At 37.7% G+C, this 15,045-nt stretch overlaps 3 protein-coding genes across 4 annotated transcripts; all 3 read left to right on the top strand.

Moving 5' to 3' along the window:
* Nucleotides 1-512: 512 nt before the first annotated feature.
* LOC121801162 (splicing factor ESS-2 homolog) lies at nt 513-2,413 on the top strand. Its single transcript, XM_042200608.1, has one exon. The coding sequence runs from the start codon at nt 631-633 to the stop codon at nt 2,185-2,187; it is 1,557 nt and encodes a 518-aa protein (XP_042056542.1). The 5' UTR covers nt 513-630; the 3' UTR covers nt 2,188-2,413.
* Nucleotides 2,414-3,206: 793 nt separating this feature from the next.
* On the top strand, nt 3,207-4,947 carry LOC121798164 (probable pectate lyase 3). Of its 2 annotated transcripts, none has more exons than XM_042197028.1 (4): nt 3,207-3,513; nt 3,585-4,230; nt 4,303-4,545; nt 4,619-4,947. In XM_042197028.1, the coding sequence occupies exons 1-4, from the start codon at nt 3,308-3,310 to the stop codon at nt 4,850-4,852; spliced, it is 1,329 nt and encodes a 442-aa protein (XP_042052962.1). In that variant the 5' UTR covers nt 3,207-3,307; the 3' UTR covers nt 4,853-4,947. The 2 variants fall into 2 exon arrangements, with proteins under 2 accessions (XP_042052962.1, XP_042052963.1); XM_042197029.1 differs by having other exon boundaries at nt 3,260-3,505.
* A 644-nt stretch (nt 4,948-5,591) lies between these two features.
* On the top strand, nt 5,592-9,810 carry LOC121801501 (single-stranded DNA-binding protein WHY1, chloroplastic-like). Its single transcript, XM_042201004.1, has 8 exons — nt 5,592-5,997; nt 6,187-6,287; nt 6,372-6,464; nt 6,860-6,954; nt 7,080-7,153; nt 7,251-7,339; nt 7,484-7,634; nt 9,491-9,810. The coding sequence occupies exons 1-7, from the start codon at nt 5,736-5,738 to the stop codon at nt 7,607-7,609; spliced, it is 840 nt and encodes a 279-aa protein (XP_042056938.1). The 5' UTR covers nt 5,592-5,735; the 3' UTR covers nt 7,610-7,634; nt 9,491-9,810.
* Nucleotides 9,811-15,045: the final 5,235 nt, after the last annotated feature.

The raw sequence follows: 15,045 nt of genomic DNA, 5'->3' as shown, positions 1-15,045 counted from the left end.
TCTCCAGAAAGCTACATATATTGGTGTTGGTTACATATACCAGCCATTACATATTTTGCAGTTTAAGCAAATAGAAGAATTACTAATATACAGTGAGGTATTAATACACTTGATTTAATGAGATATTGTTCAAGGACATGATCCTATTATAGTACTATTATTAATCCCATTCTTATTTTGTTTATTAATTCAGAGGATCAGCAAAGCAAAAAAAAAGAGCAACCTCTTGATTTTATTTGAGTTCCTTTTATGTCTTTTCCCAATAAAATAGTTTCACGCTAATTTATTGTTATTTGTTTTAAAAAATTAAATTCCATCGATAATGAGCAATATATTGAATAGTTTATTAAAGAATTATTTTTATTTCCTTATTGAAATTGGATTTATTTACAATTCGTTATACTACTCCACTTGTTAGTGCTAACATTATCAATTTAAATAAGATTTGAAATATTGCCATATTTATTTATTTCAATAGTCGGTGGTAAATTTTCCCTTAAAAAGGTTAGTCATCGACGCGTTTCACAACTGAAGACCAGAATTCTGATCTGATTTCACCCCAAATTCTCAAACCCTAATTCCTCAATTTCTGCTTCTTCTCCTCCCACCGCATCTCCAACTCCAACCATCATGCTGTTATCACCAGGCCACTCACCGCGCCACCTCTCTACGCCTTCCCCCGCCCCTTCCGCTTCCTCCGATAACCCTAATTCCTCCCATGCCACCTCTTCAGCTCCCGATTTCGCCAACCGAAAGCGCCGCCGTGGGCCCGATATTCTGGACGAAGACGCATACGTGGCCGCAATCGAGAAGATAATCGAGCGAGACTTTTTCCCTGACATCCCCAAGCTGCGCGATCGCCTCGATTGGCTGCAGGCAATTCGCAGCCACGATCCCGTGCTCATCCGCGATGCCCAGCTCAAGATCCTCGAGCGCCGCCGCATACGGAAGGGTGAAAAGTCCGCTGCTGATGCTTCGCTCCGCTCCGCCACTGCAACCCCTGGTTCGTCCTTTTTACGAAATAGTTCGGTTACTCCGTCGTTTTACAATGAGCATAAAGAGAATTTTGTTGGCGATAAAATTGACGGCGGCGATGATGGAGCGGAAGGGCAAGTGGATGTTTCGTTGTCGCTTGATGAGTTTTTTAGAAGGTACACGAGTGAGGATAATGAGAGCTTTTCGAAGCTTGTAGAGAAAGTGAATCGGAAGAAGAAGGAAAAGTATGGGTATTTGTTGGGAGCTGATTCAGCCGAGGGGAATTCCGGGAACAATTTGATTGAGGAAGGTAATAAACGGGAGAAAAGTAGTACCGACGGCTATGGAACATCGGATCAGCCGGTGAGTACATTGGACGGGTGGAAGTATACAGCCAAGAACTTGCTGATGTATCATCCGGCTGATAATGGCGAAGTACCTCTGACTGAGGAGGAGAGAGCGTTGAGGTTGAAGGCAATGACGAAGAAAATTAGCAGACCAAATACGAGATTCCACACCAAAGCTTTGGATGCTGATGAAGCCCAGGATGATGACTCTGCTGTTATGCTTTATCCACATGTTGCTGGGGCTACTCCTGTTGCAATAAGCAGTAGAGATATTGATAAAGTGAAGAGATATGATTTGGAGGATTTGAGGAAGACCCCAAATAAATTCTATGCAGAGTCTGAGAAGAAGGCAGATAATGGATATAGTTTTGTGAAGACGCCTTCCCCTGCTCCTGGGGTTGATGAGTCACCTTTAATAACCTGGGGTGAAATTGAGGGTACTCCACTGAGGCTGGAGGCAGAGGATACACCAATTGATATTGGTGGCAGTGGGAATGGGCCACAGTTTAAAATTCCGATGCCTCCTTCAAGGGATATGAAGGCGCATTCTTTGTCCAGGGAGGCAGCAAGGAAGCTCAGGGAGAGGTCAAAGATGTTTCAGAAACCACCACTGCATTCGCCAGTTAGAGGAGGAAGCGCAAGTCCAAGTCGACAGGTACTTTCACCTGCTGCCCAGAAGTTTATGAGGAAAGCAATTGCCAAGTCTTCAAATTCTATTGATGAATCCCTCAGAGCAAGTTATCGCAGTGGGAGCCCCGGGTTGAGCACTCCAAAAGCTGGGAGGAGTATGTCTCGGTTCGGAAGAGATGGCAGCATAGGTTCCAAGTCGCCTTCTGTGAGAGAAGGCTCTGATCCACCTTGGTAATCGATCTCTACATCTTCAGTTCTTGAGTTCTTCTATCCTTACCAGAGGCAATCATCTGGTAGTTGTCTATCAAAATTATGTGGCATTCATTTCTGAATCTTCAGATGTCGAAGAAGATATAGTTCTTTCTCTATGTTTATTTCATAGGTTTCCGTCTTTACTACCATTGCCTTTCATGTTGTAAAATGATGAATGTTATGCAATGCAATAACCTTGATTGCAAAAATGATTGAGATTGAGAGTACAAGGTTCTTTGAAGCATTTATTTATTGTTTAGGAGTTGGGACTACTATATTCTTCTTGTGGGTATTTGCTTTATTATTGATTTATACTATGATATTCCCATAGATTCATGGGAAAAAAAATGCATTACATCCAATGAATGATCGAAAGCCTATAAAGTGCTTGCGCTGCCATAAAGGAATGATAGAGCTCATGAGATCTTGTTTTTAGTTCTATATAATATACTTACAATCATCACAAGCACCATTCTGCCGGAGTTATATATTCACTGGGTTTATTATTATTGTATAAAGGGTCATTCAATGTGTCATTATAATGAAGCTTAGTTATGGGCTCTTCCTCATTGAGATAAAAATTACTACATTTTTGAATATAAACAGCTACTGTGTTACTTTTTGTTTGAAATTGGAGATATTGAAGCTTAATACCCTCGGTCCCAAGTTTATTTATCCAATTTTGTTTTAAGATTTGGTGTACGCAAGAAAATATTTGAATTTTGGAATCCAATGTCCGAATTTGTTAGGTGTATATGTGAAGGATGCTAAGACTTGCATAGGATAATAGTATGCCGTGGTGCAAATAATTGACGACTCTTGGCAATGTAAAAGGAGGAAAACATATTCCTAATAAATGGGCGATCTATTTAATCACTTTCCTTTAAATAGAATCACCTCTCATTAATACAAACATCCTCACTGGTAATCCATTCTTGTCGCACAAACATCCATCATCCTAAATATGTTTATTTATCCACTTCCATGTACAAGTCTCTCTGACTCTGTACATTCATATCTTTCAAGGAAACGAAAACCGAATCACTGGTCGAATCTCCAGTGATTCTTGTTTTTCATTCCTTGTTGGAATATATACATATTTCATGGCGTCCATTTATAGCATCAGGATGTCAATTCTCCTGCTCTCCCTGTTATATTTAGTTGCACTGCTGCCTAAATCCAACGCAAAAATTGCAGAAATGGATGAGTATCTCAGAAAAAAGGCTGAGCAATCCCATGTTGAATATATCAAGGCTTATGTTCCCAACCCTGAGGCTGTTACTGAGGAAATCAGTGAAGAAGTTGGAGAGTAATTCCTCTCTCTCTGTTTCATCCCTTTCTCTTTCTCATGCATGTTTGTTTGCATTTGCATTTGCATAGGACAATGGTGCACCATATCACCAAGAGGAGGCACCTCCAGGAAGGTGGCAACAAGGCTACAAACCCCATCGACCGTTGCTGGCGCGGCGACCGCAACTGGGACCAGAACCGGAAGAGGCTCGTGGACTGCGTCCTCGGCTTCGGCCGCCACACCACGGGAGGAAGGGACGGGGATTTCTACGTCGTCACCGACAACTCCGACGACAACGTCTACAACCCTAGGCCGGGCACCCTCCGGCACGCGGTCATCCAGACGGAGCCCCTGTGGATCATCTTCGAACACGACATGCTGATCACCCTCAAGCAGGAGCTCATCTTCGCCAGCGACAAGACCGTGGACGGCCGTGGCGCCAAAGTCCGCATCGCGTACGGGGCCGGTTTCACGATCCAGTTCGTCCACAACGTGATCATCCACAACATCCGGATGGACAACATCGTCCCGGCCTACGGAGGCCTGATCAGGGACGCTGTCAACCACATCGGCCTCCGCACCATAAGCGACGGCGACGCCATCTCCATCTACGGCTCCAACAACATCTGGATCGACCACGTGTCCCTCTCCAAAGCCACCGACGGCCTCATCGACGCCATCGAGGGATCCACGGCCATCACCATCTCCAACTGCAAATTCAACAACCACAATGCTGTAAGTTTTGGACAGCATCACTATCATCTATGAAGAAGAAGAATTCAGTATTGTTTGCTAAAACTGGCACAGGTGATGCTTCTTGGAGCACATGATAGTACTACTGAAGACAAACTGATGCAAACAACAATTGCATTCAACCGTTTTGGTGAAGGTTTGGTGCAGAGAATGCCGAGGTGCAGATGGGGTCTATTCCACATCATCAACAACTACTATTCCCACTGGCAGATGTATGCCATCGGCGGCAGCGCCAACCCCACTATTATCAGCCAGGGCAATCGATACAAGGCTTCAGACAACTCCAACACCAAGCAGGTACGTACCGTACGACTATATATATATATATATGTAAGAGTATTGAGCAAGACAACTAACTTGTTGGTTGCAGGTGACCAAGAGGGAGTACTCTACTGAGGAGGAGTGGCAGAATTGGCAGTGGCAATCCGAAGGCGACGTGTTTGTGAACGGAGCCTACTTCAAAGCTTCTGGACCGAAGATCAAACACAACCATTGGAGTGTTGCTACAAAGAGGCACATGATGAAGTTCAGGCCAGGCTCGTATGCAGGCAGGCTATCGCGATATGCAGGCGTCCTCAAGTGCGTTGCAGGGAAACTGTGTTGATCGGGGAGGTAGTAGGAGAATTGTACATCTGTATCCATCACATGTATGACGTCTGAAAAATATTTCAATAAACGCTAACTTTGTTTGTCAAACAATATAATGGTGCACTTTTAATACAATATGATCTGCCAAGTTAACTAATGGAGACAGTCTCAGATTATTGATAATCCAAATCTTGATGGTTCATGATCTTCCATGAACGCAAACATTGCAGCAGCAAGACCTTTTTCGTTAACAAACTAAGCGACTTGAAGCATGATGACTGAAACGGCAATCAGAATTTGGAATTTTTTTTCATTTTCATAGCAATACTTCTCTTGCGGTGGTTTTCTGGATCCGAGAAGTAGTTCTTCATAACCTCAGAAGCAGTAGTTCCTTTGGTGTTCTGCAATCAAACGCATTTAAGATTTTGAAATCGAGGTTTTAGGATAGAACGGAACAATTTGCTATAGTGAACTCAAACCTACAATAGCACCAACTCTTCGTGAAGCACAGGATCTGCTCTCCTCCTTATTTCCCTTTTGTGTCTTACTTTAAGCCATATTTTGTCAAGCATCCCCTAGCAAAAAACTCCTTTTAACATTATGATTATGATTATGATTTTTTCACAAGTTTTCCCACAAAATCAGCCATGTAAAAGACAGCAACTTTATTAAGTTCCCAAATCGCACAAAATAGGCAAGGTCGAAACCAAACAATAGTAGCACGTGGAATTCAATATTGATTTAATAATTTTATTATACCGAGTAGAAGATTGATTGTGTGGATTATTGACCTTCCTACTGCCAAACACATCCCGTATTCCCTCCACCCGAAAAACCTTTGCTAAACCCTCAAACGGAATTCCATCTTCAAGGAGAAAGAAAAAACACGGCTACCAAGTATGGTAATCCATAGTTTATGTCCACCCAGAGGAGGCGCGGCGATTTCAACTCAACAACCCCAGAAATTGTCCGCTTTTAATTCCGCTATACCCATCAATTTTGTTTCCACAAGGAAAAGTTCTTCACTTTTCCACTGCCCACTTCGATATCGCTCTAAAAATGCAACATTTTGTGTGAAAAATCAGTACTTGACTCCTCAAGAACAAAGTCACCAGCAGCACAAGTTTTCCCCTTATGACTCTCCTTCCCAATCGCAGCCTGGTTAGTTCTCCTCAAATTGTGGTTCTTGAATTATCAAAAACATTTTAGTGCAGCTGCCAGTTTCTTTTTGTTGACTTCCGAAATATGGAGATTATATCTACCGTCAAATGAATCTGTTTTGGTATATTTTAATGAGAATTAATATCCCAATCGACAATTGAAGCATTTAATCTCCAATTGTTTGTATAGGAGGGCAGTTTCCACCAAGGGTTTATGTGGGATACTCTGTATATAAAGGGAAAGCTGCTCTTACAGTGGAACCTCGTGCGCCGGAGTTCTCTCCTTTAGAGGTATGTTTGTTGTAGAATGCGTTTGTGTTGGTCTTGGGGAATTGAATTACACAATGGTGATTCTATGTTTGTTTTGTGGATCAGTCTGGGGCGTTTAAGCTGTCAAAAGAGGGCTATGTTCTACTCCAGTTTGCTCCGGCATCTGGTGTTCGTCAATATGATTGGAGTCGGAAACAGGTTAATCTTCCTTTTGCTTTAGTCATGTTTCTGATGCACAAGGATTTATTTTTCTGTATTTATGTGTGAGAATTGAGGTGTTTGAGCATTTTTTCAATCCCTGTAGCTAGATTTCAGTGTTGATATGATATGGATTAATGAATATGAAAGGTATTTGCATGGTGGAAAAGTTCGTGCCCTAGATTTAAGTGTTAAGTACACTAGATCTTGATAATGATATTTTCATTCTCAAAGAGTATGGAAATTTCTAAAACGTGGCTCATCCAAAGCCATCATTTTGAGGCAAATGAATATGATAGTTCCCTTTGGAAGTAAGCTTGCCATTAAGCTTGGCATGTCACTCCCCGACCTCATTTTTCTCCTAATGTCATAATCGTATTTGATTGTGTTTCCAGGTATTCTCGTTATCAGTGACTGAAATTGGACACATAATCAGCCTTGGTGCAAGAGGCTCTTGTGAGTTTTTCCATGACCCAAATAAAGGAAAGAGGTACTCTCACTTTTTAGTGAGCTTGTTAGCAGATCCTGTCATTGTTCATATTGTGGGACAGTGTTAGTTTTCCTTAGCTGCGGGGAGAGATATTTATTCCTAAACTATGGAGTTGAATCATGCAGCGATGAGGGCAGAGTGAGGAAAGTGTTGAAGGTGGAGCCATTGCCTGATGGTTCTGGCCACTTCTTCAATCTAAGTACCCCCTTCAAGCCTCTTAAGATTTTGATTGTAGCTTTTTGGTGCCAGTATATACTTCAAATCTTTTTGATGCTTGGGTTATGGGATTCTTGAAGGTGTTCAAAACAAGATCACCAACGTGGACGAGAACATTTATATCCCCATCACAAAGGCAGAGTTTACTGTTCTTGTATCATCATTTAATGTAAGCCACAGTTCAATTCAATGCAAGAAAAGTGAGATTTTGTTGCAATAGTGATGGAGAAGGAATATTAAGAAAATACTCTTTCTAAATCCTGCTAAGATGGTCTTGGTAGACTGTTCAAATTATGTTCGTACTTGTCTGCAGTTTGTTCTACCATATCTGTTGGGATGGCATACCTTTGCAAACTCCATAAAGCCTGAAGATGCAAATCGTCAAAACAGCACTAATGCCACTAACCCTAGATCTGCAGACTTTGAATGGACCAGATAGCATAAAGATGTTTGAGGTTTCCTGGGTAAGAAACTGATTTGGCTTTCTTCCTAAGAATGCTTATATATTGCCACGGTTTATTTGCTTTATGTATGCTCTCTGCTATATTGATAAGAATTGTTTTTGTCATATAAATATATTACTCCCTTGTCATTGGGAGGAAGAAGCATCAATGTGTTAACACTTTTGAGATGCATGTATGATAATATGATATGACTTTGGAAATGCCCTCCTCATTGCAGATGCCTACTGTATTTTAAGTCCCACCTTCTTATATATTCAAAGATTTTCTTCCACCGACCAGAGAATCAAAAAATATAATGGTTGGAAAGTCCTTTGTTTAGTTGAAGATTATAAAGATATCTATCTCATATTATCTCCGAGTGACTAGTATTAATTGCTATATTTTGATCTACGTAGTGATCGAATACAATTGAGAAGTCAAGGTTTGATTGTGGAATATATCCTTTAATACTCCATAGGCCATAATCTTGCATGATCTTTGAATTTGGAATTATGTCATATGGATTTAGTCAATCAAGTTAGCTGCTTTATTTGTTTACATAGAAAGTAATTAGTTTCAACTTTCAACTAATCTGAGAACTTAGCTTGGAGAAACAATGTAGTAGTGAAGATCTAGCTTGTACTTACTTCACTAATGAGGAAGATATTAATAATATTCAGGGTTTGATGAATTTATCACGGGATTGATAAATCATTGAAGACGTCAGTTAGTAATCAACTTTCCAATAACAGAACCATTAATGTTTTGCGCCGATATTAACCTACTACATATATTAGTCAGCATCTATCCTTCTCCTCACTGTCTTTAGGTTGTCATGAAAGCGTCTATTTCTCTTTATTTATGAAAAATAATGAGTCTTCACCAGGAGCAGGTTAGACTTCATTAAAAGTTCGTAAGAAATTGTGTTTTTAGATATACTTGTCTACCTATATTATGTATTCAGCAATGACTAAATTACTTCTTCCTTTTTGAAATTTGCATAATTATATTCTTTCACCAAGTTTCATGGAAGTGCCAAGAACAACATGTCAAAAGCCAAGTTGGCATCAAGCTTATTACCTTTGTTTTCCAAAATTGAGGTCTGCACTTGCTGCTTTAATCTATCATATTGAATCGCCTCGAATGGCCATTTAGTTTGAAGTTCTATGATTTCTGAAGGGACAATGAAACATTTAGTTCTGTAACAACTAGGAAAGGACAAGCATTGCTTTTTTATTTGATTTATTTGTATTAATAAATTGCTCAATTAGCATTTAGTAGTATTATATGTTCATTGACCTGTAGGAAGGTGGCTGGAGGGTTCAGTTTTATGACTTTATCACATTTTATGCATGAATATCTGTCGACTAGTTGGAAATCGGTGTATAAATAATCGAATGAAGTCATGCAGCACAAGTAGGTGATAATTTAAGAAACATATCCGTTCACATTCATCAAGTCGTCATTTAGGTTCCTTAAGGTACATTCTCGGGTCAAACCAATTTAAAATCGACAGCGTCAGCTTCTCATAGTAGTCGGTTCTTGTACTTAATCTGCATCCATTGACCTGTTTCAATAGATTAGCAAGTCGTTGCTTTCATCTACTAAAGAATCCGAGTTATTTATGATTAAATACGTTAGAAATGAACTTGATCAAAGCTGTCAATTCTTAGTTGTTGCTTGATTGATGAGTTGGTGATCTTATTATGTTTATTTAACTCTTTTTTTCTTTCTTTCTGCCATAATGCTTAAGAAATGTGACAAGTTGGTATCATAGTCAATGACTGGCAAAATATATGCATATTCAAATAGCATTTGCAGAATTTGAGATCTCTGAAGACTTATTTTAAGCTGAATCTGCACATGTTTGAATGCAGGTTCCTGAAAGCAGGGAGTATGCTCTGAGCAGATCATATTGATGTTCTAGATCTTTCCGAAGCTCATTAGAGGGGGTGGTTTCATGCATCACTTATTTTAGGGTTTGAGTTGCATAGTTTGTGTTTTGGCTACTCATCTAGTATTGCTGCTACTGAAAGTTGACTAGGATCTTGTTTCATTGTATATTGTGACCATTTTCATATTGGCCAATCTTGATTAATGTCTCAAATACGTTATTGAGAATGAGAATTATGATTGGCATAACTACTATGCATGATTTTGGTTTATTATATTTTATCATCAAGTATTTTACACTTCATCTACATAAAAAAAGTAGTGTACATCTTGGTGTTGCATGAGTTCTAATAAAAGCTAGATATTGGATGCATGATTTTGGTTTTTTATATTTTTCAAGTATTATACACTTCCTCTACATAAAAAAGTAGTGTACATCTTGGTGTTGCATGAGTTGTAATAAAAGCTAAATATTGGATTTTGTGGGTTGACAAATTTTCCACCTTTATGTGTTCATACTGTAGATAATGGTAGACCATGTTTAATTTTCAATAAATAGATGTGTAAAATGAGGACGAATTACAAATGAAACATGTCAAAAGAGAAAAGTCAAGGCTCATTTACTATTGTGGGACACCTCAAAATATGGATGTGCAAACTATGAGTATTTTACTTGAGAATAAAATACTATTGATATTATTAACATAAAATTAGTAAAATAAAAAATAGTTAAAGTATTCTTAATAGAAAATGAAATTTAAGAGAATAGTTAAAGTATTCTTAATAGAAAATGAAATTTATCTTAAAGAGAGAAATTTATTATAAATAAATAAAATAGATAGATACTCCTAGACATGCCCACGGTTCGTAAACCGGCGGTTCCGGTTTTGAGAAATGTGGAACCGGAACCGAACCGTGAGGCTATTTCACGGTTCCAGTTTCGAACCGCCGGTTTTCCGGCGATTTTTTTACGGTTTTTCACAGTTCCGAACCGCCGGTTTCCGGCGGTTTTTCGCGGTTCCAGCTAGATTTCACGGTTTTCCGATGATTTTTCACGGTTCCGGTTTGGAACCGTCCAGAATCGGCGGTACCGGCACGGTTTCGGTTCGTAAAATTTGGAACCGGAACCATTGGTTACGGTTCCGCGGTTAACCGCCAGAACCGAAAACATTGGGCATCTATAGATACTCCATCCGTTCCGCGGTAGTGGGTCGTTTGTTTTTGGCTAAGTGAGTTAAGTAAAGGAAAAATAAAGTAGAAAATGAAAAAAAGATAGAGAGTTGAAAATATAATAAATTAAGAGAGAGTTGAAAATATAATAAATAGTTAAAGTATCTTAATAGAAAATGAAATTTATCTTAAAGAGAGAAATTTATTATAAATAAATATATACTTATTATAAATAGATAGATACTCCATCCGTTCTGCGCTAGTGGGCCTTTTGTTTTTGGCTAAGTGAGTTAAGTGAAGGAAAAATAAAGTAGAAAATGAAAAAAAAGATAGAGAGTTGAAAATATAATAAATTAAGAGAGAGTAAAGTAAGAGAAAATAATGTGATGACTTTTGATAGAAAGAAAATGAATTTATTATTATTGAACGTATCAAATTGACAAAACGACTCAACTATTGTGGAAACGAGGGAGTACTAATTTTAGTAAACTAGACCAACAAAAATGTAAAAAATAATTATTCCCTCCGTCCCATAGTAGATGTCACACTTTCCTTTTTAGTTTGTCCCATAAAAGATGTCACATTTCCTCTTTTGGAAAAAGTTTCCTCTCATATCAATTATAAAATTATATTTTCTCTCACCACTTAACACACAAAACAACATCTCCTAAAATCTCGTGTCATCTCCCAAATATGCCATCTTCTTTGGGACGGGGGAGTACTATTTTAGATGAGATTGTATTTTTTTCATTATATTTCTAAATATAGCGGCCATTCTGCAAAATGGTTTGTTTTAAAAATAATTATGATTATGATAAGGTTGAAAAAAAAATAGGTCAGTCTTTAAAATATTTATGATAAGGTTGGCAAAAGTAGAAAATGGCCAAAATAAGACAAGATCTACCATGAATTAAATAAAAGAGGCGGATATCTACCTCTGAATTAACGGTTGTAAGTCCTAATTAATCATATATATATATATATATATATAGGGTTGCGTTAAAGATAGAACCATTCTTAAGTGTAGAACCTAGAACTCTACATATTTTATTCATTGGATGAGGAAAAAATGACGGTCAAGATTAAAAATCATACATATTAGACTATGTTTTCAGGACATTCCGGACTCAACATGTGAAAAAACTCACATGTTGATGGAAGAATGAATGAAACGAAGAAGAGTCCATGCATGCTTTATTTTTTCACTTATCTGCATTCACCCATTAATAATAGTTTTGGTTGTAATGGAAAGTTGTTGTGCAAATCAACACCATTGGATTAAAAGATCTAACGACCTTCGTTTGACATTTGTTCTATGTTTAAGAATGGTTCTACGTTTAAGAATGGTTCTATCTTGATCACAATCCTATATATATATATATATATATATATATATATATATATATGGGGGAACGTTATTCTCTTTTTCACATCTTAGATCATTTTTCCTTCTTAATATTACGCGTTAGATCTAAGGCATCAACGGATCAGATTGATTCTATAAAACTGGTTCCGTGTTGCATTATAGAAGGTGGTTGTATGCATTACAGGGTTATTATTGACATTTGAAGGAAAAATAACTGCCACATTTTGGTATCTGCGAATAATGCACCACATGGTCACGAGTAATGCATATAATTGACTATATAATGCACAATATGTGAACTGCAATGCATACGAATAAGATGTACCATGTTATGATGTTTGGACACACGTTTCTTGTTTCCCCTAAGGGTTTAATAAGCTTAGGGGCTAGGGTATAGTACGTAGACACGTATGTAATCTTCACATGGTAACGAGTAATGAATATAATTGACTATATAATGCACAATTTGTGAACTGCAATGCATACGAACAAGATGTGCTGTGTTATGATGTTTGACACACGTTTCTTGTTTCCCCTAAGGGTTTAATAAGCTTAGGGGCTAGGGTATAGTACGTACGCATTAATAACAAATTATAAAACGATACGAATAATTCACCAAATTGTCACGAGTAATGGATGTTATTAACTATATAATGCACAATATGTGAACTGCAATGCATACGAATAAGATGTACCATGTTATGATGTTTGACACATGTTTCTTGTTTCCCCTAAGGGTTTAATAAGCTTAGGGGCTAGGGTATAGTACGTAGACATTACTAACAAATTGTTGTTATTGGAATATACGTATGTGTATTATTTGGTTTAGGTAGTGCATTATGTAGCTGTTAATTGTCATTATCTCAGTATATTATGCATTATTAGAGGTATTGTGTATATGGGTTAATCAACGGATTGAAGATTACATACGTGCATTTAGTAATGTCTACGTACTATACCCTAGCCCCTAAGCTTATTAAACCCTTAGGGGAAACAAGAAACGTGTGTCAAACATCATAACATGGTACATCTTATTCGTATGCATTGCAGTTCACATATTGTGCATTATATAGTTAATAACATCCATTACTCGTGACAATTTGGTGAATTATTCGTATCGTTTTATAATTTGTTATTAATGCGTACGTACTATACCCTAGCCCCTAAGCTTATTAAACCCTTAGGGGAAACAAGAAACGTGTGTCAAACATCATAACACAGCACATCTTGTTCGTATGCATTGCAGTTCACAAATTGTGCATTATATAGTCAATTATATCCATTACTCGTTACCATGTGAAGATTACATACGTGTCTACGTACTATACCCTAGCCCCTAAGCTTATTAAACCCTTAGGGGAAACAAGAAACGTGTGTCCAAACATCATAACATGGTACATCTTATTCGTATGCATTGCAGTTAACATATTGTGCATTATATAGTCAATTATATGCATTACTCGTGACCATGTGGTGCATTATTCGTAGCGGTTTCCAGCCATTATTAGATTACTATTGTACCCTCATAATGCACAAAATAGGACAAATAATGCAACACGGGATTAATTACCCAATGTTGATCTTGACCGTCCATTTCTCTAATCTAATGACTGATATTAAGAAGGAAAAAGGAGGAAATATAGGAAAAGGAAATGAATACATCCATATATATATATAGGGTAGTGATCTATGGCAAACACCTCTTAACCATATAACTAGAGAACAAATAATAGCCACAAGATCAAAAAAATCAAGGGCTAATGTTAATTTTCGAATTTAATGAGATATTAGCTCCCTCAATCACAAATTTACTCCATAATAACAAGTCAGGGGTATTATTGTCATTGCAGATCGAATTAAATCCAAAATCAAATTCGTCTCGTCTTAATCTCTCTCCTCCTCCTCCTCTGTTTAGCATCTGTTTGAGAATTTTATGTAGTTGAACCAGCACGCACGACTCAAGACTTCATTGACCACTCCTTCACTCATCCAACATTATTCACCAACCAATTCCCCCTTTTATACTTCCAATTTCCAAATCCAATCACTCAATCCTCACAAGATGAACGATCTATTCTCCGGATCCTTCTCCCGCTTCCGCGGCGGCGCCTACCTGTCCCCGCCGCCGAGCCACAACATCGAGCTCTCCGGCAGCGGCGGCGCCGTCAATTTGTATATTAATAAAAATCAGTGGATAAATAGAGTAATTTTGTCTTGAGATTTGGTTTCCCTGATTTTGTAGCTGGAGTTCTCTGCAATTGATAAACAACTTCTCAAAACTCTTCTTTTTCTTGTCTGCATCTTCATGTCACAAAAATACAAAAGTTGATATAAAAGAATATACATATATTTTGCACGAGAACTGAAGATCCACTTGGCTCATGCAAAACTAGAACAACTAATCATACTGTTCCCATTGTATTGTTGTTGGTTCAAAACTGAAAACTTTCATAATTATCAACTCTATTCCACTAAAATTTAGTCATCTGAAGCCAATTTACATCCAAAGATTATGTAAGAGTGATGTATTTTGTAAATTATAGTGAAGTAAATTCATGCTAAGAGTGATGTGTTTTGTAAACAAGAGTGAAGTAAAATCATGCTAAGAGTGCTGTGTTTCGTAAACAAGAGTAAAGTAAAATCATGCTAAGAGTGATGTGTTTCGTAAACAAGAGTGAAGTAAAATCATGCTAAGAGTGATGTGTTTCGTAAACAAGAGTGAAGTAAAATCATGCTAAGAGTGATGTGTTTTGTAAACAAGAGTGAAGTAAAATCACGCTAAGAGTGATGTGTTTTGTAAACAAGAGTGAAGTACAATCAAACTAAGAGTGATGTATTTTGTAAACAAGAGTGAAGTAAAATCATAATAAGAGTGATGTGTTTTGTAAACAAGAGTGAAGTAAAGTCATGCTAAGAGTGATGTGTTTTGTAAACAATAGTGAAGTAAAATCACGCTAAGAGTGATGTGTTTTGTAAACAACAGTGAAGTAAAATCATAATAAG

Source organism: Salvia splendens, chromosome 4 (assembly GCF_004379255.2).
Source record: "Salvia splendens isolate huo1 chromosome 4, SspV2, whole genome shotgun sequence".
Classification (NCBI taxonomy): domain Eukaryota; kingdom Viridiplantae; phylum Streptophyta; class Magnoliopsida; order Lamiales; family Lamiaceae; genus Salvia; species Salvia splendens.
Note: the sequence above shows the minus strand (reverse complement) of the source record. Positions and strands in the feature narration are given on the sequence as shown.